Source organism: Nerophis ophidion, linkage group LG12 (genome assembly GCF_033978795.1).
Source record: "Nerophis ophidion isolate RoL-2023_Sa linkage group LG12, RoL_Noph_v1.0, whole genome shotgun sequence".
Taxonomy (NCBI): Eukaryota; Metazoa; Chordata; class Actinopteri; order Syngnathiformes; family Syngnathidae; genus Nerophis; species Nerophis ophidion.
In genome coordinates, this window is record NC_084622.1 from 27,911,875 (window position 1) to 27,938,543 (window position 26,669).

Consider the following 26,669-nt stretch of genomic DNA (forward strand, 5'->3'; position numbering starts at 1 on the left):
CCCTTCTTCCGAAGTTTGGGTCGAAATTATTCTTACTGTGCATGTCCATGATGTCAGCTATACTTTGGTGATGGAGGGGGGACTACATGTAATAGTCTCAGAATGGAGCAGTTTGGTTGCTGCTTCTCCCCACCATTCAACATACAGAAGTAGCGTTATATACTCTTGTTAAGTTTGTTTTTCTAAAACCAAGACTAGTAAAAACTAAATATGGTCTGGAGTTTCATCCATCGATGTTACAATAAAAAGAGGGATCCAGTTGTTGTTTCAACACGCTGTTTTATTTACTGCTTTACAGCTACTCTAAGTGCTAACAGCTTGCTTCAGGCACGAAACATGAAGACGCGTCGTGATGATGTCACGTTTGCGACTACAGCAACCCATACCAATCACAACATGCAAGACACAGAAACAGCTCCAATTCTAAAAGAGAGGTAAAACAAAAGTATCGAACAGATGGAAAAATGGATAAATAAATAACGTGATGTCGGACAGGCTGAAATGCACAAAGCGGAAGTCACTGCTGCTTCTTCTATTCCTATTTACTATATATGCTGTGCATGTCAAATTAAAGTATTCTGATTTAGGTGTGATGCATGACAACACACGTCATAATCTGCTCCGTGGGCGACCGGTGCAATGTTGTTCATTTTATAGCTTCTTGCTGTTAAGACTGTGCGTTATGGGCTGTATAAAGGCAGAATTCTAATTATTTTTCTGTAAAATCTCTTGAAGATGAAGGTATACCTTATGTGGTGAAAAAAGTAAAAGAGAAGAAGCCTCGTTTGGCCACTAAGTGACCGTGGCAGCTAGTCGTCTAAAGGCATGGTGGTGCTTGGCGAGGGCGATAAGATCCAACAGGAGCTTGGTTAATGTCATCTGGGACGTCCAAGTAAGCCGAAGAAGGCCACATAGACCCCCTGGGTGGTGGTGGGCATGTGCACGCAATGAGAGCCTGTTTGACTGTAATTCTTGCTACATGGGTGAGAAATCACAGCCCTCCTCTTTTTATTAAGGTGGCAATAGCAGTACGAAAATCTGCTTTTTTGTAACCTGCATTGTTTGTGTTATGGTGGAACCACTGAATATGGAGGATGTTACGGAGCCAGTTCCTGTGAGAAGCATCAAGGCGGCGAGTAGTCTCTGCGGAAACAGTCCAAGATTCAGATCCGTACAGGACCACTGGCACCATGCAGAAATTGAAGATGTGCATCTTTGTTGACATTTTTATCTGCGCCAGCCTCTTTGGAGGCGACCGAAAGCACCGTAAGTCTGTTGCGAACAACGTGCAACTTCAGTATCTGACCAGCAAGATCTGTCAATTTTGGATCCAAGATAAACATAGTATTCGACCTGCTGGTTCTGGATGGTAATGACCTGTGTTGTGGCCGGGATTAAGTCTGACAGTGATTACATTTTTGTCTCTGCCCAGCTATTGGTATGGCCCAGAAGTAAGGTTTCTTCCGCTCATACTGAAAATGCTTTGGTGATCCAGGTGTGTGGAGAACAACACAACATCATTAGCGTAGAAGTAGAAGTTGACTCCAATACTGGGGCAGCGGTGCAGTGTGCTTTGGATTCACTAGTCAACAGCGATATTGAAGTGCTTCGAAGCCACAACGCATCCCTGTCGGCTCCAGTGGTGGCAACAAAAGGATCTGACATGCCACCCTCTACTTTTACGCCACAGGTGGTGTTTGCATGACGATTCCTTGGAACTCTGGTACTTCACAAAAGTTGCCAGTGGACGTTTTTGTCCAGGGAGTCAAAGGCCGACTTCACATCAACGCAGGCTGCATTAGGAGGTTGGAAATATTTCTTCCTCTGTTGGGCAAAGATGTTTACAGCCAGAATGAAATCTGCTGTTGACCGATGTGGAGTGAAGCCAGCCGGCAGTAGATGCCGTTTGGTGAGCACGAGAGGGTGAATACGTCTCAGTAATCCTTGTCTGGGACAAAGAAAAGTGTAATGGGCAGGTAGATGGCTTTGTTTCAATGGTCACCCTTGTTCTTGTAGAGAGAAAGTATGACTCAGTTTCTACAGTTTGGAGGAACTAATGATTTGGCAAAGTAAAAGTTAAAGTACCAATGATTGTCGATGTTGAAGCTGGTGGGTGACAGTGCTGAGTTCAGCTCTCATCATATCTGCTGTGACTCAGTCTGCACCTGAGGCTCTCCCAGATGGAAGCTCCTTGATGACATCTGACAGTTCGGTGATTGATGGCGGGTCTTGATTGACATGGCAACCTTCAATGCCAGAATCAGCAAACAGCTTCAGCTTGTCCAATGGAACAGGAGAGAGTAGACCTTGCCTTCTCTCCCGATTTAGACAGCGGTATTCTTCATTCCCCACAAGTCTCGCCTTTCGACATTGATCAACAAGAACAAGAGAAGTCAAAGATACCCAAGGTTGAGTCCTCCAGCGTCAAACGGCGAGGACGTTTGCAGTTATTGAGGTGAGCGTGGTGCTGATATTCTCCCATACATATGTAAGGTTCTCTCTGTGGCCGAGAACGACAAAATGATTTGTAACTTTTATTGAGAAGAGATGTTTGTACTCTGGGCTGAAAAGCTTATCATAGTCTGTGTCTATGGAACAGTGTTGAGCACTGACCCAACGTGTGTTATGGCGGAAATGAAGATTCAGAGTGGCTGCGAGGAGACAATGGTCAGTTTGTCCTAGTTACGCATTGTGGCATACACGGCAAGATGTAGCAGCTTTCCAGCACCCACTGATCATAATATATTCTATGACCATGGATGTTGTGCCTGTATTACAGTACCAGGTAGTACGGTGGATCTGGCGGTGTTGGAACCAAGTGTCTAGAATTTTTAAGCTGTGGGCAGCGCAGACATTAAGCACGCGTTCGCCATTGTCGTTGGTGAGGTTTGATTGAAAAAGATCAATTATGTGTTCTGGTTCACTTCTGTTGCGGCCCAATGTGGCATTCATGTCCCCCAGAACGATGATGATTTTGTGGCAGCAGATGTGGCGTAGCTTGTAATGCAGCTGTGCATATAATGTGTTCTTGGTTCGGTCGTCTGCAATGATGCTAGGGGGCTAGGCTGGGAAAAAATCAGTGGACCTAATGGCTTCCAAGTGGTGATGGAGTTTTCGTGGTGTATGTGGATCACAATAGCCACACCCTGTGTGCGGAGGCAGATGTTACCGCTCCACATGATCTTGTTGTGACACACTAATGCCTCGCCATCCTCTGGCCATCTGACTTCCTGTTGCCCAGAAACTGTGAGCCAGGAGAATTGTTGGGGATGAGCTGAGGGTGACCAGGTTCGTTCAAAGTCAGTACATTCCAGGTTGCTAAGCGGAAGCCGTTTCTGACGATGTTAAAGAGTGGTGGCTTTCCTGGTGTTCCTTCAGGGAAACCCTACCCCCGTGGGTTTGAGACACTCTCGTCATAACGACCGCACGTGTGCCTCCAAGATGGGGGTTGGTGAAAGGTCCTTGTGAGTGCAGCCTTTTTCGGTTGGCGTACGTAGCATCTGCAAAATTTCCCAGGGGCTGAGCTGATAACACTGCACTCAACCTTCCTCCTTCATCATCCGTGCCTTGGAACCTGCAAAGGCGGAGATAGAAAAAAAAGTACAACAAAATAGGGCTGTCAAAAATGATTACATAACTCGTGATCAATCACAAAAATATTGTATTATTTATGTGTATACTCAGAATAATCTCACGATTATTTTTCAAATTTCAATCCAAAATACACCAAGATGTGACTTAAGATAATACTGTTGGCAAGTTTTGAGAAAATAAATTATGTGTATTCAAGTAAAACGTTAAAAAAGTTTCCTGCGTGACATTCTGATAAAACAGTGCTTTTTGTGTGCATATTTTTTTTGTATTGATTAAAATAATGTGAACAAGTAACCTGTGATTAATCATAATTAATCCACATTAAAAATTGGGACTAATCTGACTAATCATTCGACTAACAAGAACACAATAGTGATAAAATTAGATAATATTTTAGTATGATGCAGTGCAGTTGTACACCACTACAAACTTAACTATTAACACAAAAATAAGCATATTGTTGCATGAATAGTTAATGAAGTGGTGCACCGTTACTTTAATGCAGTAGTGACATAGTGAATGTTAACAACTACTTTATCCAGTTCTTCACCAAAATTGAAACAATTCCTTCTTGCAGTCTGTGTGCTGCCCCTTTTACAAAGTTAATTGGGAAACACTTACTGTAATTCTACAAATGTTGTCCTTTTCAGGGTCGGATTTAGGAGTGAAGAAGATGAGGGTTTCGCCTAGACGAGTGATGGTTGTTTTTGGCATGTGCGAAAAAATTGCTTTTTTATGATACAGCCTCTTAACCTTAATAATTCTGACCACCTTATAGCGGACAAAAAACACTGAAACACACCAACAAAAAATGTTATTATTAGAGATGTCCAATAATGGCTTTTTTACCGATATCCGATATTCTGATATTGTCCAACTTTTAATTACCGGTTCTGATATCAACCGATACCGATATTTACAGTCGTGGAATTCAATCAATCAATCAATCAATGTTTACTTATATAGCCCTAAATCACTAGTGTCTCAAAGGGCTGCACAAACCACCACGACATCCTCGGTAGGCCCACATAAGGGCAAGGAAAACTCACACCCAGTGGGACATCGGTGACAATAATGACCCAGTGGGACGTCGGTGACAATGATGACTATGAGAACCTTGGAGAGGAGGAAAGCAATGGATGTCGAGCGGGTCTAACATGATACTGTGAAGGTTCAATCCACAATGGATCCAACACAGTTGCGAGAGTCCAGTCCAAACCGGATCCAACACAGCAGCGAGAGTCCCGTTCACAGCGGAGCCAGCAGGAAACCATCCCAAGCGGAGGCGGATCAGCAGCGCAGAGATGTCCCCAGCCGATACACAGGCAAGCAGTACATGGCCACCGGATCGGACCGGACCCCTCCACAAGGGAGAGTGGGACATAGAAGAAAAAGAAAAGAAACGGCAGATCAACTGGTCTAAAAAAAGGGAGTCTATTTAAAGGCTAGAGTATACAAATGAGTTTTAAGGTGAGACTTAAATGCTTCTACTGAGGTGGCATCTCGAACTGTCATGCCTAATTTTGTTGTGATGCTCCACTGGATGCATTAAACAATGTAACAAGGTTTTCCAAAATAAATCAACTCAAGTTATGGAAAAAAAAATGCCAACATGGCACTGCCATATTTGTTATTAAAGTCACAAAGTGCCCCTCAGGCAGCAGACTGCGGTGCATCTCGAGGACCACCAAACTGACAAAAAGCAACTTTCCGGAAACTGTTTGACTGCTAAACTCAGATGGTGCTCTGTATTAATAGATACCAATCTGGAAACTCTGGTACGAAATTGTGTGCAATGTCATGTATCTCATGTGTTCTTCTATGACAGTAAAGTCCATTGAATCCTTGAAATACAATTCACAAACCTGAATCTTCACCTGCTGGTGTTGCTGACAATCTGTCACAGTACTTTTTGCTAAAAAAAAAAAAGTCCGAATATTTATGTTTACATGCTTCCCTGCTGAAGTGCTTCTTCGGTTGAGGTTCAGGCAGGCTGACTGCAGGCTACTTTACACAGCTGCTACCTCTCTGTTGGACTCCGGTACTGCATGTTGTTACTCCCACCCCCCACCCTTCAATAGTATCAATCAATCAATCAATGTTTATTTATATAGCCATAAATCACAAGTGTCTCAAAGGGCTGCACAAGCCACAACGACATCCTTGGTTCAAAGGGCAAAGAAAAACTCACAACCCAGGGGGATGTCAATGTGAATGACTATGAGAAACCTTGGAGAGGACCGCAAATGTAGATGACCCCCTCCCCCTTCTAGGGGAGACCAGATGCAATGGACGTCGAGTGGCTCTAACATAATAATGTGAAAGTCCAGTCCATGGTGGATCTAACATAATAGTGAGAGTCCAGTCCATAGGGGGGGCAGCAGGAGACCATCCCGAGCGGAGACGGGTCAGCAGCGCAGATATGTCCCCAATCGATTCACAGGCGAGCGGATCTGTGCCCCCCCCCCCCCCCTCCACAAGAGAGAGGGGGGCAGAGGAGAAAAGAAAAGAAACGGCAGATCAACTGGTCTAAAAAGCGGGTCTATTTAAAAGTTAGAGTATCCAAATTACTTTTAAGATGGGACTTAAATGCTTCTACTGAGGTAGCATCTCTAACTGTTACCGGGAGGGCATTCTACAGTACTGGAGCCCGAATAGAAAATGCTCTATAGCCCGCAGACTTTTTTTGGGCTCTGGGAATCACTAATAAGCTGGAGTTCTTTGAACGCAGATTTTATTGCCGGGACATATGGTACAATACAATCGGTAAGATAGTACAATTCAAATGCTGAGCGTTTCAGAAAATATCCAGGGCAGCCACCCCTTCACGCCGACCCTGTCCCTTTTATTTACATTTTTGTGTCAAAATTTTCGCTGTTCACAAAGTTCATCAAAACAGTGAATTGACTTGTGACCCAAGACTTTTGTTCAACAAAGTAGGGTTCCCTGTTCAAAACGTACAGACGGGGGCCATGACATTCCCTCAGTCTTCCCCTCCTGGTGGGCAGTTCTCTGTCTCAGTTTTCACTCTTCATTATAAAGGAGGAGTTTGCAGCTTAGAGTCTCTTATACCTCCACTGGCAGAGACTCTGTGGGATCCTGGACTAGACTGCTCTCAGATATATATAAAAAAAAAAAGACAAGAAGTTGGCGAGATGGCTGTGACAGGCTGTACGCAATGCATTAAATATATGTTATTCTTCTTTAACTTTATTTTCTGGGTAAGTTGGATCTTATTGCTTATTGAAAGTTTTGCTTCCAAAGATGTTTGTTTGACTGAGCTGCATTGGAGGTGTAACATCAGTGGGGTTTATGGATTCGATGCCTGATGATTTTTCCGGCTTGCTCTGCTGTGATTGTAGAGCAGCATCGCCCTTTACTACTGGCTTTTTTTGTGCAAAGCAGGGCATTTCTGAAGGGGTGGCCTTCGATTTCATGGGATTAGGCTTTATTCTCCTTCCCAACTACATACCCATACTGCTTGTTTCATCATCATGCAAGTGATCATTTGTCACAGCAGCCTTCACATCAGAACACTTAAACAGGAGACTATTAACGTTTAGGGTTTTTTTTTTTTTTTTTTAGCCTTAATGTGTCATTCGCAAACACTTTGCATTGATCGCTTGTGAATTTCCATTGGCTTTTTGTTGTCTTTTTTTAGACAAGCAGCATATCCTGGACATGCCACACATGAGTGTTTCCTCTGTCGGTTTTGCCCTGTCATTGTGAAAAACTGCCATTTTTTTCCAACTAAAGGATTCAGCTTCCTGTCTCTTTGGAGAACAATGGAGTACGGTCATGGCATTGAATGTGTCGATTGGGGTGTATAAATAATTTCTTCAAAATTCGGAAGAAGACGGGATAATGTGCGGTAAATCATAACTTCGTGGTCCGCATTTGTTTAGAGGCAGTTGAGAGAAAGGAGTTCTGGAGTTTGCTTTCTGCGGTCATGGACTTATAGCATAGGTCATGGCCGTGTCAGGATGTCCTTTCATCACTTCCCTTAAAAGCCAGTGGACAGTTCACAGACTCCCAGAGGATCTGTACACCACCAATTTCAGTCAGATGTTTTAGGTTGCAAATGACTGATGTGATAGTGACCGTGTCCTTTCCTTCCTTGCAGCTGGCAGGAGGAGTGATCTTAGGAGTGGCCCTTTGGCTCCGTCATGACAGTCAAACAAGCAACCTCCTCATTCTTCAGTTTGAAGGCAACCAAGCGCCTGGCACCTTTTACATAAGTGAGTCAAGAGAATGCCGTCTACTGTTTACAACTACTGAAATGCTGCTCATTAAGTACACTTGCACAGTATCAGATCCTTTAAGGACCACTACCGGGGCGGAAAAACACTGGCAATGTGACCTGTTTGATAGAGCAGTGTTTTTCAACCTTTTTTGAGCCGAGGCACATTTTTTGCGTTGAAAAAATCCGGAGGCGCACCACCAGCAGAAATCCTTAAACAACAAAACTCAGTTGACAGTAATAAGTCGTTGTCGCAATTGTTGGATGACTTTAACGCATAACCAAGCATGCATCACTTTATAGCTCTTGTCTCAAAGTAGGTGTACTGTCACCACCTGTCACATCACACCCTGATTTATTTTGACTTGTTTTCTGTTTTCATGTGTGTAGTGTTTTACTTCTTGTCTTGCGCTTCTATTTTGGTGGCTTTTTCTCTTTTTTTGCGTATTTTCCTGTAGCAATTACATGTCTTCCATTGAGCGATATTTCCCAGATCTACTTTGTTTTAGCAATCAAGAATATTTTATTGTTTTTATCCTTCTTTATGGGGACATTGTTGATTGTCATGTCATGTTCGGATGTACATTGTGGACACCATCTTTGCTCCACAGTAAGTCTTTGCTGTTGTCCAGCATTCTGTTTTTGTTTACTTTGTAGCCAGTTCAGTCTTATTTTTGTTTTTCATAGCCTTCCCTAAGCTTCAATGCCTTTTTTTAGGGCCACTCGCCTTTTGCTTATTTTTGGTTTAAGCATAAGACACCTTATTACCTGCACGCTGCCTCCCGCTGTTTCTGATTATCTATCTGCTGCCACCTACTGATATGGAAGTGTATTACATGGTTACTCAGCCGAGCTCTAGACAGCACCGACCACTCAACAGCAATACATCATTTGCAGACTATAATTACTGGTTTGCAAAAAAAATATTTTTAACCCAAATGGGTGAAATTAGATAATCTCCAACGGCACACCAGACTGCGTCTCACGGCGCACTAGTGTGCCGCGGCACAGTGGTTGAAAACGCTGTGATAGAGGCCATACTGTTCTACTCCTCCCCTGTAGGTTGAGTTGCCCCATTTGGTCCGAGTGCAAGTGAACTGTAACAGTAAAAAGTGATAATAACTCATAAAGTACAATGGCTCTCAATTTACTCAAAAAAATAGATTTTTGTACCCATAGGTACATTTTCTAAGCAAAAAGTACAATAAGAGGCCAGACGTATATATAAAGTACACATTTGTACCATTTAATTAGTACCCTCCGCATTAAAATGTGTTTAATACAACACAATTATTAGTAGTATTAGAAATGGGGCATACTTATAGTGGTATAAGTATAGTTAAGGCACTTAAAACAATATATAAAGCTATTATCTATACTGATATTGATAAAGGCTTCAAATAGTGCCGCTTCACCACATTTCTGATTTTTTTTAATGCAACAGTTTCAAGTATAAAAAATAAGAATGGTTAAAAATACAACAACTTAATATTAGAGTAGTATTGGCGACTAGAGGAAGTCAAACCAATCAGAGCACCCTGATCAGAATGGTGGCCAATGATTGGCTCAGCCTCAGGCAACATTACTATTTTGAGATAAAATCATGTAAAGGGGACTATTTCATGTCTCTCATAGTGTTGAACATATTTAGAAGGTCGTAAAAAGGCTTCTTAATGCTCAAGCTATGAAAATATTTAACTTTTTAAATAAAGATTCCAATTTATCGCGGTCATGTCCGCGGTCATCCCTATTTTATTCACTTTTATTCATCATTATTAACGTGATGTTGTTTTATTGTCTATTTTATCCTTCAAGATTTGACTTACCCCTGTGTATTGACCCTTTCATTATGGCTTCTAGCACATGTTTACATCATCCTGGCTGCACTATCAGCTGTTTAAGACTTTGGGGATTGTGACGATTGTACTTTACCAGTGATAAGGTACACAAAATGGACCTAGAAAGGTCTCTCAAAAAGGTACACCGCCATATTCTGTTAGGTGCTCTATTTTAATGGTCAGGTATTCATTTATCAAAATATGCTTCTTATTATGGCTGCGGTTTGTTTTGTTGGCAATATTTACCTACACAAGACCGCATCATATCAAGAGGTTATTTCTCATATTTTGTCTCGGTAAAGAAGGCGTCCAAATTATGTTATTTTGAAGAGACATTTTTTGTTGTCGTTGTAAAAGTACACAGTTTTGAGACTGCGCTTGTATCTTGGATCTTATTACACTCCGTTGACGTACTTAATGAAGTGACCGTTGAGTTTGCATGTATCTACAAAGTGAGGCTTTAATATTTAATGGTGGGAAGAAAAACATTGGCACCGGAGAGGAAAATTAGATTGACCAAAGAAAGTGTTCTTGTTATCCTTAAATCTCATTATATTTTATTTTTCAACTGCACGCACCCCTTTGAACTTGCTTAGTGATCCATCCTGCATGCTGTCACCTCATACTTTGCTTATTGCTAAGTTATCTAATGCACACAAGTAGATAAAAAAGCTTACTTTCAACTTGGGGGAGGCGAGGAAACTTCAGAAATAAGACACGTCAATGACCGCTAAAAAAGGTCAGAAAAATGGACCTATGTCAAGGGCGTCATTTTAGCCTCGGGGCCACATGGTTGAATATCTATTAAGTATGCCGGACTGGTAAAATCATTGCCTGAAAACTTAAAAATAAAAAAAACCTCGGATTGTTTTCTTCGTTTAAAAAGAGACCAAGCACATTCTAGAAATGTACAAACCATAATGTGTTTTTTTTACACTTATATTGATCGTTATTTATTCTTTTTGAATAAATGATGTGATAACAATTGGTGGATTTGAGTCTGGCAGAGTTTTAAAATGCTCCCATTATTTTTTAATCTTTTTTTAATCTATCAAAAGATGAAATGAATAATAATATCAATTGTAGCTGAGATAGGCGCCAGCGCCCCCCGTGACCCCAAAAGGGAATAAGCGGTAGAAAATGGATGGATGGATGGAAATGAAATTACAAGATGTTATCAATGTAATGTACTCATTTTCCTCAACTAATGTACTATCATCATATGGTTATTCTGTACATACGGAGCATCATCTACAACAGTGTTTTTCAACCACTGTGCCGCGGCACATTGTACTGTGAGATATTGTTGGGTGTGCCGTGGGAAATTATGTAATTTCACCTAATTGAACAAAACAATAGTTTTTGCAAACCAGTAATTATAATCCGCAAATAATGTGGCGTTGTAGAGCTCAGCAGAGCTACTATGTAATACTCCATATCAGTAGGTGGCACCAGGTAGCGAATTGCGTTGTAAGCGTACTTTGAGAGAAGATAATTAAAGATGCATGGATGGTTATGGTTTGAATTTGGTTCAAACAGTTGTGTCAGGTATTTGATGTGAACGACTTTATATTGTCAATATAGACCATCCATCCATCTATCCAATTTCTACCGCTTATTCCCTGTGGGGTCGCGGGGGCGCTGGTGCCTATCTCAGCTACAATTGGGCCAATGGTCTAAAATGTTAAAAACATTTTATTATTATTATTTTTTAAATCTGTCCTTTCTAATCCATTTTCTACCGCTTGTTACTCTCAGTGTCTCCTTGTCGCTCAGGCAAATCATCCATCCATCCATCCATTTTGTACCGCTTGTCCCGTTCGGGGTCAGCACATTGTCTAAAAATGCATTTTCCCATCGATAACGTGATATCATCGCACATTGAATATACATATATATACACATACATATATATATATATATATGTTTATATACATGTATATGTCTATATACATATATAAATACACATATATATGTCTATATATACATATATATGTATATACATATATATGTATAAACATATATATATATATATATATATATATATATATGTATATACACATATATATATATATATATATATATATATATACATATATATATATATATATATATATATATATATATATACACATATATACACATACAATGGCGTAGTGGGTAGAGCGGCCGGCCAGAAACCTGAGGGTTGCAGGTTCGCTTCCCACCTATTGACATCCAAAAAATCGCTGCCGTTGTGTCCTTGGGCAGGACACTTTACCCTTTGCCCCTGGTGCCGCTCACACTGGTGAATGAATGATGAATGAATGATAGGTTGTGGTCGGAGTGGCCGTAGGCGCAAACTGGCAGCCACGCTTCTGTCAGTCTACCCCAGAGCAGCTGTGGCTACTGATGTAGCTTACCACCACCAGGTGTGAATGAATTATGAGTTCCCACTTCTGTGTGAGCGCTTTGAGTGTCTAGATATAAATCTAATTTGTTTATATTTACATATATATATATACATATATATATATATATATATATATATATATGTATATATATATATATATTTGTATATATATATATATATATGTATGAAATACTTGACTTTCAGTGAATTCTAGCTATATATATTTATTTTATTATATATATATAAATAAAATAAATACTTGAATTTCCAACGTCACATATTAAATACACAGTAATAAAAACACAGTTGTTCTACTAACTGTACTGTACTTGCTGGTTACAAAAAAAAAAAACACTTACCTTTCACTATTTGAGTAACCTTTGTTCTGCCATTTGCGTACTGGCAAGCGATCTCTGAATCCAGGAACATATCCTTCACGGATTTGTTGTACACATCCGCAAATGAGAACGGGATGTTGCTTCCAGCTATCAGCATAGCCGTCTTTGTCTCAGCATAAGTTACACCATCGGGTCTCCATTTTGCGAGGTGGCCCATAATACTGGGTTGTGAAAGATGCTGCGCTGCGGACGCTTTGTGCTTTGCTGACTGTTCATGACTGGGTATATCCGTTCGGCCACCGTGTTCAATGGAGAAGTCTGTTTTACAAAATTTATAGGCAACATACCTCTTCCCTTTCGGACGCTCCTGGATAAACTGAAATTCTTGTTTCGATTCGTTTTGGAACTTGCAAGCGTATTTCTTCATTTTGCTCATCGACGGTGCAAACTGGCAGCCACGCTTCCGTCAGTCTACCCCAGAGCAGCTGTGGCTACTGATGTAGCTTACCACCACCAGGTGTGAATGAATTATGAGTTCCCACTTCTGTGTGAGCGCTTTGAGTGTCTAGATATAAATCTAATTTGTTTATATATACATATATATATATATATATTTCTTATATATATATATATACATATATATATATATGTATGTATGTATGTATGTATGAAATACTTGACTTTCAGTGAATTCTAGCTATATGTATTTATTTTATTATATATATATAAATAAAATGAATACTTGAATTTCCAACGTCACATATCAAATACACAGTAATAAAAACACAGTTGTTCTACTAACTGTACTGTACTTGCTGGTTACAAAAAAAAAAAAAAAACACTTACCTTTCACTATTTGAGTAACCTTTGTTCTGCCATTTGCGTACTGGCAAGCGATCTCTGAATCCAGGAACATATCCTTCACGGATTTGTTGTACACATCCGCAAATGAGAACGGGATGTTGCTTCCAGCTATCAGCATAGCCGTCTTTGTCTCAGCATAAGTTACACCATCGGGTCTCCATTTTGCGAGGTGGCCCATAATACTGGGTTGTGAACGATGCTGCGCTGCGGACGCTTTGTGCTTTGCTGACTGTTCATGACTGGGTATATCCGTTCGGCCACCGTGTTCAATGGAGAAGTCTGTTTTACAAAATTTACAGGCAACATACTTCTTCCCTTTCGGACGCTCCTGGATAAACTGAAATTCTTGTTTCGATTTGTTTTGGAACTTGCAAGCGTATTTCTTCATTTTGCTCATCGACGGTGTAATACATTGGGTTGGAGTCAATAACCAGGCGACGTGATGAAGTTACGTCTCTTTATTGTGGGCTTCAGAACAGACTCCCTAAAGCATATGTTCCTTGACTGCACTTAAATGTAGAATATATGTAGAATATATTTATATTATTCATATATTATATATATTATATTATTTATTATTATCATTGTTTATTGTGAGCGAACTGTGGTGCTGAATTTCCCCAAGGGATCAATAAAGTACATTCTATTCTATGTACAGTAGATGGCAGTATTGTCCTGTTTAAGAGGGTCACAACATTGCTGAGTCAGGTCCACATGGAGCTGGAGGGGGCGTGGCCTCCAGCTCTGCCTAAATTTCAGGAGATTTTCGGGAAACAATTTGTCCCGGGAGGTTTTTGGGAGAGGTGCTGAATTTCGGGAGTCTCCCGGAAAATCCGGGAGGGTTGGCAAGTATGTGTTGGCCCTGCGATAAGGTGGCGATTTGTCCGGGGTGTACCCCGCCTTCCGCCCGATTGCAGCTGGGATGGGCGCCAGCGCCACCCGCAATCCCGAAGGTAATAAGCGGTAGAGAATGGATGGATGGATGGAGGTTAGAAGGGGATACACATTATTTCAGCATATTTATGTGCACCCAGAAAATGTGTCCCCACAGTAGAGATGCGCGGTTTGCGGTCTCATCCGCGGAGTCCGCGGATAAACCGCGGGTCGGGCGGTTGACATGACGAAAAAATAGATTTTAATTAGATTCAGGCGGGTGGCGGTTGAACCATCCGGAAATATTTGATATGCATGGTTCTGTGATCGGTATCCTTTGCCATTCAAAGAGCCATTTAAGACCCGTGTCACAAAGCGAAGAAGACAATAAGAGACGCTTTTATTCTCTTGAATGACTGCCGGCAGTCACCCATTTATTAAATATTAGTGCGTGCTATGAAGCCATTGGCTTTGTAGCCCTCTACAACATATACGATCTGCTTGTCAGTCCAGCAACATGTTGTGTGTGGCTTCCGCAGCAGCACGCACACGACTGCAAGGCATACTGGGTGACACAGAGTACACTAATGGTTGTGATATAAACAATTTTAACACTCTTAGTAATATGCGCCACGCTGTGAAGCCACACCAATTAAGAACGACAAACACATTTCGGGAGAACATCCTCACAGTAACACAACATAAACACAACACAACAAATACCCATAATCCTTTGTATTCATGATACACCCTGACTGTTTTATACACCCCGCTAGCAGCGTCGGTGAGGTGGGCGGGGTTAGGGACGCGGGGGTGTAAAATATATTCAGGATGTGTCACAGATACAAAGGATATGGGTATTTGTTGTGTTGCATTTATGTTGTGTTACTGTGAGGATGTTCTCCCGAAATGTGTTTGTCAATCTTGTTGGGTGTGGCTTCACAGCGTGGCGCATATTAGGAAGTGTTAAAGTTGTTTATATCACAACCATCAGTGTACTCTGTATCACCCAGTATGCCTTTCAATCTTGTACATGTAATTGCGGAAGCTGCACACAACATGACGTCGGACTAACAATCGGTTCGTAGATGTTGTTGAAGGTGTCAAAGGCAATGGCTTCACAGCACGCCCATATTCTTGTAATCAGGATGAACGTTATTGGATTGTCGCGGGAACGTTAGCGCCTCCAATTGTTTTCATTACTCTGTGAAACAGGTTTAAATAGCTCTGTAAGTGGTAAAGGCGGACAACCTCTGACGTATTTCAGCGGGCGGTTGGCGGGCGGGTACGGTCCTGATAAAATGTTGGTTCGGGTGGATGGCGGGTGGATGACGACTTTGGTGATGCGGATGCGGATGATATAATTGCCTATCCGCGCATCTCTACCCCACAGTAATAAGTACTACACGAAATGAGCAGATTACTTAAATAATTTCTGCGGGGTTGAAATGTCCCAGGTTACATTACCAACAACATCTTAGAAAATCAAAGGCATGAACGTAACGATCCACATTTTGTACACTATCACTAATAAGCAGCGTAAGTATGTAGTGTCCAAACACAGAAGTTTTGCCTCTGTCTTAACACGGCACAAAGCTCCGCCCTCTCTGAAGGGGATACAAAGAATTGCTGTTATGACATCCAGTGGACACATTTTATTTCATTCAAATACTTGGCAAACTCACTTTAATACTTGGTCAACTCATCTCGCGGGCCGGATAAAACCTGTTCGTGGTTTGCCACCCCTGACCTACGTAGATGCGCAGTGTGACATTTTCAGCCAGCTGTCAGTCTGACACTGCAAAGGTGAAGCAACAAACTCCTTCCAAGATGGATGAGGCTCCCAGGCTCCTTTGAGACAGCAGATGTTCTAAACAGATGTTGTGGCTATGTGGGCAGCGAGGTTAACGGGCGTGTGAGCGCGGCACAAACCAAAAAAATCCATCATGGATTTCAATGTTGTTTCACTTCCTTTACAAAATCTCGCCTGAATTTCAATATCAGGAATGTGCTCCTCAGGTTGAACTAAGCTTCCATCTTGGCTTCATCGCACAAGCAAACCTGCACAACATGTCAGCGTTTCAACATTACCGTCATGTCGCCTTGTTGTGGAGCTCAACCCATTCATTTGCATTTGGCCCTGCCAATGTTCTCCCAAACTTACCCCTTTTCTAAGTATAAGGAGTGATTGCTGTTTTTTTTATGGAAGGAAGGCCCACTAGTGATTTTGGAGAGGCCCACCCAAGTAAGATCAAGGGAATGTTTCTGTCTTTCGGCCTCTCCTAAACATACGCCCCGGCGTAATTCAAATAACCTTGGACATCTGCACATTAACCCTCAAATTAGAGTTTAGCCTGGATGTTTTTAGCATGCTGGCACACCAAAGTAGTGTTTATGAAAGGCTGAAAATACTTACTGTCCAAACGCTGAGGCTGTGCTGGAGCACAGTGTTGCTGGCCTGCCTGAGCTCAGCTTTACTGACTTGCACCACTGAGAAAAGTCAAACACACAAAACTAATGATGATGTACAGTATGTGTGCATAAATGCCGTATTGGAGCATACATCCCCTTCGTGTGAATTCTTCTTTTTACCAAGACACGATACTACCTCAGCTTATGGTTCTGTGACAAAGCGCTTAACTCAAAACACTTGTATCTCAAATCAAGGTCTCCCATGGAAATGGATTGAATGAACATGTATCATCCATCCATCTATCCATTTTCTACCGCTTTTCCCCTTTTTGGGGTCGCGGGGGGTGCTGGAGCCTTTCTCAGCTGCATTCGGACGGAAGGCGGAGTACACCCTGGACAAGTCGCCACCTTATCGCAGGGCCAACACAGATAGACGGACAACATTCACACTCACATTCACAAACTAGGGACCATTTACTATGAATTGATTAACGTGGACCCCGACTTAAACAAGTTTAAAAACTTATTCGGGTGTTACCATTCAGTGGTCAACTGTAAGGAATATGTACTGTACTGAGCAATCTACTAATAAAAGTTTCAATCAATCAAGTGTTCCCAATCAACCTATCTCCAAGTGCATGTCTTTGGAAGTGGGAGGAAACCGGAGAACCTGGTGGGAACCCACGCAGTCACGGGGAGAACATGCAAACTCCACACAGAAAGATCCCGAGCCCGGGATTGAACCCAGGACTGCTCAGGACCTTTGTATTGTGAGGCATGTCCCCCCCGTGCTGCCTCTGAACATGCATCATGCCTTTTAAAAAGAGAAATAGAGTATGAAAACACTACAATAAAATCAAGTGTCCCAACCTACAGGCTTAAATGGTTCTGCGACGGAGTTCTTAACTCAAAACACTTGTATCTCAAATCAAAATCTCCCTTTGAAATTAATTGACATCAATTTAAGTCGTATGTGTCAAAGTCAAGGCCCGCGGGCCAAATGAATGATCTATGGCCCCCGGGATGATATTTGATTAGTATTAGAACCGGCCCGCAGGCCACAGCCGCCTGCTGCTGTTTTGCACGCACCAATACTCCATCAGTGTTGGCGCTAGAAATTTTCAATATGGTCAAAATGATCAAGTCATAAAAATGGGGTCCCACAGTAAAGTTTTGGGGTCCCACTTTTTTGTAACTGTTTTGAAAACAAATGATAAATATTATACATCACATTCTATATCAGTGGTTCTTTACCTTGTTGGTGGTACCGAACTCTACCAGTTTCATATGCGCATACACCGGATCCCTCTTTAGTGAAAAATATATATATTTTTTCTCAAATTCAAGACAAAGTTATATGTTTGTTCAAAGAACAAAACCAACACAGTGCATGAACTGAAATGAAAAATTAAATCAGTGTGACTTCTGCTGTTGCCTTTGAGAGACCAGTTCAGATATGCATGGCTCCACCTTGGCAAGTGCCACTGTCCTTTTTTTCCTCAGCAAAGTCTGTTCCCTTTCTTCGTTTTCCACCCAGACATACAATACTAGTACACAGCTCATGAAAAACAATATTTTTTTTGTTATTGTCATTGTAAAGTGGGCCAAACACTTATATTAGAAAATAATCTCATGGAAATGACTGCTGTCATTTGAATATAATAATAAAACATTTAACTTGATAGTTAGTCATGTTTGGTACAGGTGTGCTGCTGGTGTGCCCACAGTATGCTCAAGGACTTTTTGCGTTTGCTCACGTATATGGAAAATTAGAGGGAACATTGTTTGGGGGTATCCATAAGACGCAGATAGGGAGAAGATTTTATTTACATGATGAGTCGGGTGTGTCTTGACGTCCGCGGCGGAGGCTCTGCCAAACCCCTGAGGCCAGCTCACTGAACCCCTAGGGTTCAATCGAACCCAGGTTAAGAACCACTGTTCTATATTGTGTTTTAGAAAAAAAGGTTTTCATAAACGTTACTTGATTCATAAAAAAAATAATACAATAGAAAACACATTTTTATGCATATGTAAATGTATTCAGTTTCAAACAAATCACCCACTTTCTTCCTTAATTCATGGATCCAAACTTTACCCCTGCCGGTATTTTTTTCTATATTTTTATTGTAATATTTTCAGAAAGTGCTTGTTTTATTTTTGGCCAAAGTAAGACAAAGAAAACAATCTGAAGTTGTCTTTAATTTTTTTGTTTTACTGCCATGATTTTAATAGTCCAGCTCACGTGTGCACAGATTTTCCTCCATGTGGCCCCTGAGCTCAAGTGAGTTTGACACCCCTGATTTAAGTGGCGATTGCTCCTCCCCCTCAAAAATCAGCAGAATTTATTACTTGTAACATACCTCTTAAAAATAAAAAACAACTTTTAGATAATACATTTCCTATAAAAACAATACAATAGAATATGCTACTAACACTAAATGGGCCCCAGTGTGTGTTGTCTGTCTATCTGTGTTGGCCCTGTGATGAGGTGGCGACTTATCCAGGGTGTACGGCGTCTTCTGCCCGAATGCAGCTGAGATAGGCTCCAGCACCGCCCGCGACTCCAAAAGGGACAAGTGGTAGAAAATGGATGGATGGATACTACTATTAACTACAGCAGTTTTATCAAATAGTGTCACAATAATGTACAACATTTACCTCAGAGGGTGGATTTCTACAGTATATCCTTACAGCTGCTTCTCCATCGAACACACCATTGGCAGCTTTTGTATATATTCATGGATTAATGTCTGCAATTTAGATAATATTTTAACAGCCTGGCTGGCATTAGACTCAATCTGCTTCAGTCTGGTGCAGACTGGCAGTGATATGTTTAAACTGCTTCGCCACGTTTTTGTTGTTTTGTTTACTTAATTCACTGAATATCATCCACTTCTTCTCAGCACTGTCTTTCACACTGTTCGTCTTTCCCATGGTTGGGAAAATCTAAGTTATTTCCATCTCCAGCTGTAAGCTCATGCTGGCGAGTAAGACCAAATATTTTGGGCATATCTTACGGGGGTCACTGTGATTTTTTTCCACGCCAACTAATGTAAAACTGTGAACTAACTAAGTAATATTTTTGCTTGCAACTTAAAGCATAACAATTAGCCAAGAGACAACTCTTATCTCAATACACTCTTAAGTTAAGGCACCAGTGTATGTCAGAAAATTCTATGCTTTCATGTTTGTGGTAGACATTTTTTGGTGTGTTATTTATGAAACATCTGGTGAGCTCATCTATTTTCTAGCCAGGCGGTTTTTAGTTAAAATTTCGACTCGGAACTACTTGTTCTCCTCAAATCCCCAAAACATGCATGTTAGGTCAATGAGAGACTCTAAATTGTCCAAAGATGTGATTGGTTGTCTATATGTGTCCTGTAAGTAGTTACAAAAAGGGTGTACCCCGCCTCTTGACCAAACACAGCTGGGATAGTCTCCAACTCACCAGTGACCCTGATTTATAATAAAACTTCACAAGTGTTTAGACGAGGGGTGTCAAACTAATTTTAGCTCAGGGGCCGCATGGAGGAAACTCTGTGCACACGCAGGCCGGACATTTAAAATCATGGCATTAAAACAAAAAAAAACAAGACAACTTCAGATTGTTTGCTTTGTTTTACTTTGGCCAAAAGTAAAACATTCTGAAAATATTACAATAAAAATATAGAAAAAAATACCGGCAGCGGTAAAGTTTAGATCCATGAAGGAAAGAAGAAAGTGAATGAATGTTTATAACTGAAAACATTTGCATATGCATAAAACATTTTTTTCTTTTGTATTATTATATATTTTTTTTGATGAATCAAGTAACGTTTATGACAACCTTTTTCCAAAACACAATAGTAGAATGTCTAGTGTGTGAATGTTATCTGTCTATCTGTGTTGGCCCTGCGATGAGGTGGCGATTTGTCCAGGGTGTACGCCGCCTTCCACCCGATTGTAGCTGAGATAGGCACCAGCGCCCCCAAAAGGGAATAAGCGGTAGAAAATGAATAGATGGATGGAATATAGAATGTGAGATACACTATATTGCCAAAAGTATTTGGTCACCCATCCAAATGATCATAATCAGGTGTTCTAATCACTTATCCCGGCCACAGATGGAGACTGTTTCTACAAACATTTGTGAAAGAATGGGCCGCTGTCAGGAGCTCAGTGATTTCCAGCGTGGACCTGTCACAGGATGCCACCTGTGCGACAAATCCAGTCGTGAAATTTCCTCGCTCCTAAATATTCCCAAGTCAACTGTCGGCTTTATTATAAAATAATGGAATAGTTTGGGAACAACAGCAACTCAGCCACAAAGTGGTTGGCCACGTGAACTGACAGTGAGGGGTCAGCGGAGGAATTATGGTGTGGGGTTGTTTTTCAGGGGTTGGGCTTGGCCACTTAGTTCCAGATAAAGGAACTTCGAATGCTCCAGGATACCAAAACATTTTGGACAATTCCATGCTCCCAACCTTGTGGGAGCAGTTTGGAGAGGGCCCCTTCCTCTTTCAACATGACTGTGTACCAGTGCACAAAGCAAGGTCTATAAAGACATGGATGACAGAGTCTGGTTTGGATTAACTTGACTGGCCTGCACAGAGTCCTGACCTGAACCTGATAGAACACCTTTGTGATGAATTAGAACGGAGACTGAGAGCTAGGCCTTCTCGACCAACACTAGTGTGTGACCTCACCAATGCGCTTTTGGAAGAACGGTCAAAAATTCCTATAAACACACTCTGCAACCTTGTGGATAGCCTTCCCAGAAGAGTTGAAGCTGTAATAGCTGCAAAAGGTGGACCGACATAATTTTGAACCCTATGGGTTAAGAATGGGATGGCACTTCAAGTTCATATGTGAGTCAAGGCAGGTGGCCAAATACTTTTGGCAATATAGTGTATAACAGGACAATGCATATATTGATTTAATTTGTTTTCAAAACGGTTACAAAAAAGTGGGACACCAAAAATGTACTGTGGAACCCCATTTTGAAAAGACCTATTGCCAACACTAATAGAGTATTGGTGCATGCAAAACAGCAGCAATGTGGGTTCTAATAATAATCAAATATCATTTCAGGAGCCTTAGACAATTCATTCGTGGGTCAAATCGACTTTGACACCACCTGGTTTAGACGGTGCTGCAATTTAGTACAACAGCACTCATTACTGGACAAGAATGTGTTGCTTGACGTAATTCAAAGGACTTATGGGAATTATTTGTTTCTTCTTTTACAAGTTAGTGAAAAAAAGTGCATTGCAGCAAAGTCGTTAGGGCGTGAGTAAGTTGACTTGTGTGGAGTTCCTTTATGTGCACAGGAAAGAAAAGTAAAACAGACAATTTAAATATTTTAACACCCCAAATGTGACAAAACATTTGCATAACAATGAGAAGTATGCAGATAAACTCTTGCTGAAAAGACAAGCGGCTTTCAGTCCACTGTTGTTGTTGGAAGAGCAACCAATGTTTGCTCTGCTTGGCAGTCACAGCAACTACTGTACGTCCATGTTCCTCCAACAAGTGCGGACTGTGGCGAGCAAAAGGGCTCTTCAGCACAGCCTCCATTATTATCCATGAAAGCAGAAGGACAGCTGAGAAGGCCGAAATGTTAATCTTTTTGAAGAATAATCTGACCCTCATGTTGAAGTGATTATATATTAAATGTGAGCGCCTTGAGAGGGACAGACATTGTTTTCCATTGTACATTTTCAAGTGGATCTGCTATTATTTGTATTTTAAATTATTATCATTATTTAGGTTGTGGTCAACTTTGACACTCGTTTTTGATGTACAAGCCATATTGAGTATTTATTTCATTTTGAGTATTTGAAATGTGCTGCTGGGTCTGGGGTCCAATCAAAATTGCATTAAAAGCTTTGCACATTTAAAATTTACATAAAATGTAGCCGTATTGTATGAGCTATTTTATATTTGGCACGTATTAAGCAAAGTGCATGCATAGAAATGTATTACTGTTACTAAAAATGAGAAACGACAGTATCAAACATGAATTAGTGGTATCAAGGTATATATTGAGTATCACCCACTACAGTAAGTACCATACGGGGCCTAATTATTGGACCTTTGCACGTGTGCCCTCTAAATTATGGAGGATCAAATAGGACAACATGAAATAAACAAAATACAACTTTTAATATTTACTTAAATGTGTCATTAATTATAATTTGAATTAAATATTAAATGTCTCATTAATTTGTAAAATTGGAATACTTTTTAATTACATTTTAATAATGTATTTACATGATTAAATAATGAACTCAATAATCAATTAAATTGTGAAATGATCATCTCCATCTCCATCTCCATCTTCTTCCGCTTATCCGAGGTCGGGTCGCAGGGGCAACAGCCTAAGCAGGGAAACCCAGACTTCCCTTTCCCCAGCCACTTCGTCTAGCTCTTCCCGGGGGATCCCGAGGCGTTCCCAGGCCAGCCGAGAGACATAGTCTTCCCAACGTGTCCTGGGTCTTCCCCGTGGCCTCCTACCGGTTGGACGTGCTCTAAACACCTCTCTAGGGAGGCGTTCGGGTGGCATCCTGACCAGATGCCCGAACCACCTCATCTGGCTCCTCTCGATGTAGAGGAGCAGCGGCTTTACTTTGAGCTCCTCCCGGATGGCAGAGCTTCTCACCCTATCTCTAAGGGAGAGCCCCGCCACACGGCGGAGGAAACTCATTTCGGCCGCTTGTACCCGTGATCTTATCCTTTCGGTCATGACCCAAAGCTCATGACCATAGGTGAGGATGGGAACGTAGGTCGACCGGTAAATTGAGAGCTTTGCCTTCCGGCTCAGCTCCTTCTTCACCACAACGGATCGGTACAACGTCCTCATTACTGGAGACGCCGCACCGATCCGCCTGTCGATCTCACGATCCACTCTTCCCCCACTCGTGAACAAGACTCCTAGGTACTTGAACTCCTCCACTTGGGGCAGGGGCTCCTCCCCAACCCGGAGATGGCACTCCACCCTTTTCCAGGCGAGAACCATGGACTCGGACTTGGAGGTGCTGATTCTCATTCCGGTCGCTTCACACTCGGCTGCAAACCTATCCAGTGAGAGCTGAAGATCCCGGTCAGATGAACCTAATCCTGCGGTCACCAAACCGGAACCCCTCAACGCCTTGACTGCGCCTAGAAATTCTGTCCATAAAAGTTATGAACAGAATTGGTGACAAAGACAGCCTTGGCGGAGTCCAACCCTCACTGGAAATGTGTTCGACTTACTGCCGGCAATGCGGACCAAGCTCTGGCACTGATCGTACAGGGAGCGGACCGCCACAATAACACAGTCCGATACCCCATACTCTCTGAGCACTCCCCACAGGACTTCCCGAGGGACACGGTCGAATGCCTTCTCTAAGTCCACAAAGCACATGTAGACTGGTTGGGCAAACTCCCATGCACCCTCAAGAACCCTGCCGAGAGTATAGAGTTGGTCCACAGTTCCACGACCAGGACGAAAACCACACTGTTCCTCCTGAATCCGAGGTTCGACTATCCGGCGTAGCCTCCTCTCCAGTACACCTGAATAAACCTTACCGGGAAGGCTGAGGGGTGTGATCCCACGATAGTTGGAACACACCCTCCGGTCCCCCTTCTTAAAGAGAGGAACCACCACCCCGGTCTGCCAATCCAGAGGTACCGCCCCCGATGTCCACGCGATGCTGCAGAGTCTTGTCAACCAAGACAGCCCCACAGCATCCAGAGCCTTAAGGAACTCCGGGCGGGTCTCATCCACCCCCGGGGCCTTGCCACCGAGGAGCTTTTTAACTACCTCAGCGACCTCAGCCCCAGAAATAGGAGAGTCCACCACAGACTCCCCAGGCACTGATTCCTCATAGGAAGACGTGTTGGTGGGATTGAGGAGGTCTTCGAAGTATTCCTTCCACCTATCCACAACATCCGCAGTTGAGGTCAGCAGAACACCATCCGCACCATAAACGGTGTTGATAGTGCACTGCTTCCCCTTCCTGAGGCGGCAGACGGTGGTCCAGAATCGCTTCGAAGCCGTCCGGAAGTCGTTTTCCATGGCTTCCCCGAACTCCTCCCATGTCCGAGTTTTTGCCTCAGCGACCGCTGAAGCCGCGCACCGCTTGGCCTGTCGGTACCTGTCCACTGCCTCCGGAGTCCTATGAGTCAAAAGGACCCGATAGGACTCCTTCAGCTTGACGGCATCCCTCACCGCTGGTGTCCACCAAGAGGTTTTAGGATTGCCGCCCCGACAGGCACCAACTACCTTGCGGCCACAGCTCCGATCAGCCACTTCGACAATAGAGGTGCGGAACATGGTCCACTTGGACTCAATGTCCAGCACCTCCCTCGTGACATGTTCGAAGTTCTTCCGGAGGTGGGAATTGAAACTTTCTCTGACAGGAGACTCTGCCAGATGTTCCCAGCAGACCATCACAATGCGTTTGGGCCTGCCAGGTCGGTCCGGCATCCTCCCCCACCATCGCAGCCAACTCACCACCAGGTGGTGATCGGTAGAAAGCTCCGCCCCTCTCTTCACTCGAGTGTCCAAAACATAAGGCCGCAAATCCGATGACACAACTACAAAGTCGATCATGGAACTGCGGCCTAGGGTGTCCTGGTGCCAAGTGCACATATGGACACCCTTATGTTTGAACATGGTGTTTGTAATGGACAAATTGTGACGAGCACAAAAGTCCAATAACAAAACACCACTCTGGTTCAGATCCGGGCGGCCATTCTTCCCAATCACGCCTCTCCAGGTTTCACTGTCGTTGCCAACATGAGCGTTGAAGTCCCCCAGTAGGACAAGGGAATCACCCGGGGGAGCACTTTCCAGTACTCCCTCGAGTGTACCCAAAAAGGGTGGGTACTCTGAACTGCCGTTTGGTGCGTAAGCACAAACAACAGTCAGGACCCGTCCCCCCACCTGAAGGCGGAGGGAGGCTACCCTTTCGTCCACTGGGTTGAACTCCAACGTGCAGGCTTTAAGCCGGGGGGAAACCAGAATTGCCACCCCAGCCCGTCGCCTCTCACTGTCGGCAACGCCAGAGTGGAAGAGGGTCCAGTCCCTCTCGAGAGAAGTGGTTCCAGAGCCCTTGCTGTGCGTCGAAGTGAGTCCGACTATATCCAGCCGGAACTTCTCCACTTCGCGCACTAGCTCAGGCTCTTTCCCCCCCAGTGAGGTGACGTCCCACGTTCCAAGAGCTAGCTTCTGTAGCCGAGGATCGGACCGCCAAGTGCCCTGCCTTCGACTGGCGCTCAGCTCGCAAAACACTCAACCTCTATGGCCCCTCCTATGGGTGGTGAGCCCATTGGAGGGGGTACCCACGTTGCATGCTGGGGGAAGTTCCGGTCACCAGGCCCTTCCCATCGAGCTCCACATCCAGGCCTGGCTCCAAAGGGGGGCCCGGTGACTCGGGTCAGGGAGAGGAAAAACTGTTTTCCAGTTGTTTTGTTTTTTTCACAGTAGTCTTTGACCTGCTCTTTGTCTGCTCCCTCACCAAGGACCTGTTTGTCATGGGAGACCCTAACAGGGACATAGAAGCCCCAGACAACATAGCTCATAGGATCATTGGGACACGCAAACTCTTGTACCACGATAAGGTAGCAGCTCAGAGAGGAGCTATGATTAATTAAATCATTAAATATGAAATTATGAAATCAATAATTATTCAATCATGAAATAATCAAACCAAGAAATATTAATAAAAAATACAAGTATTGACTCAAACAAATAGTTTAATACTTAAATTATTGCATGATTTAATTATTTCACTTTGTGATTCATTCATGATTGAATGAGTTATTGATTTAATCATTTCATGATTTAATCATGTCATGATTTAATGCAGGCGTCCTGGAACTACAGCCTGTGGGCAAGTAAGGGCTCGCCAGCATCTAGAGCATATAATATATATATATATATATATATATATATATATATATATATATATATATATATATATATATACGTATATATATACACACACATATATATATATATATATATATATATATATATATATACATATATATATATATATACATACATATATATACACATATATATATACACACATATACATATATATATATATATACATATGTACACACATATATATATATACATATATACA

At 42.4% G+C, this 26,669-nt stretch overlaps 1 protein-coding gene and 1 long non-coding RNA gene across 2 annotated transcripts in view; one reads left to right on the plus strand and one right to left on the minus strand.

Annotated features, from left to right (window-relative positions):
• Positions 1-259: 259 nt before the first annotated feature.
• On the minus strand, positions 260-5,592 carry LOC133563801 (uncharacterized). The gene is made up of 2 exons (XR_009809118.1): positions 5,460-5,592; positions 260-3,574 (listed from the first exon to the last, which is right to left on the minus strand). It is a non-coding gene; the product is annotated as an uncharacterized LOC133563801 (long non-coding RNA).
• Positions 5,593-6,651: 1,059 nt separating this feature from the next.
• LOC133563227 (CD81 antigen-like) overlaps positions 6,652-26,669 on the plus strand; it is a 32,469-nt gene continuing 12,451 nt past the window's right edge. The window contains exons 1-2 of the mRNA XM_061917235.1: positions 6,652-6,815; positions 7,718-7,832. Coding sequence (XP_061773219.1) covers positions 6,750-6,815; positions 7,718-7,832 — 181 coding nt within the window. The 5' untranslated portion in view covers positions 6,652-6,749. The remainder of the gene's footprint in view (positions 6,816-7,717; positions 7,833-26,669) is intronic.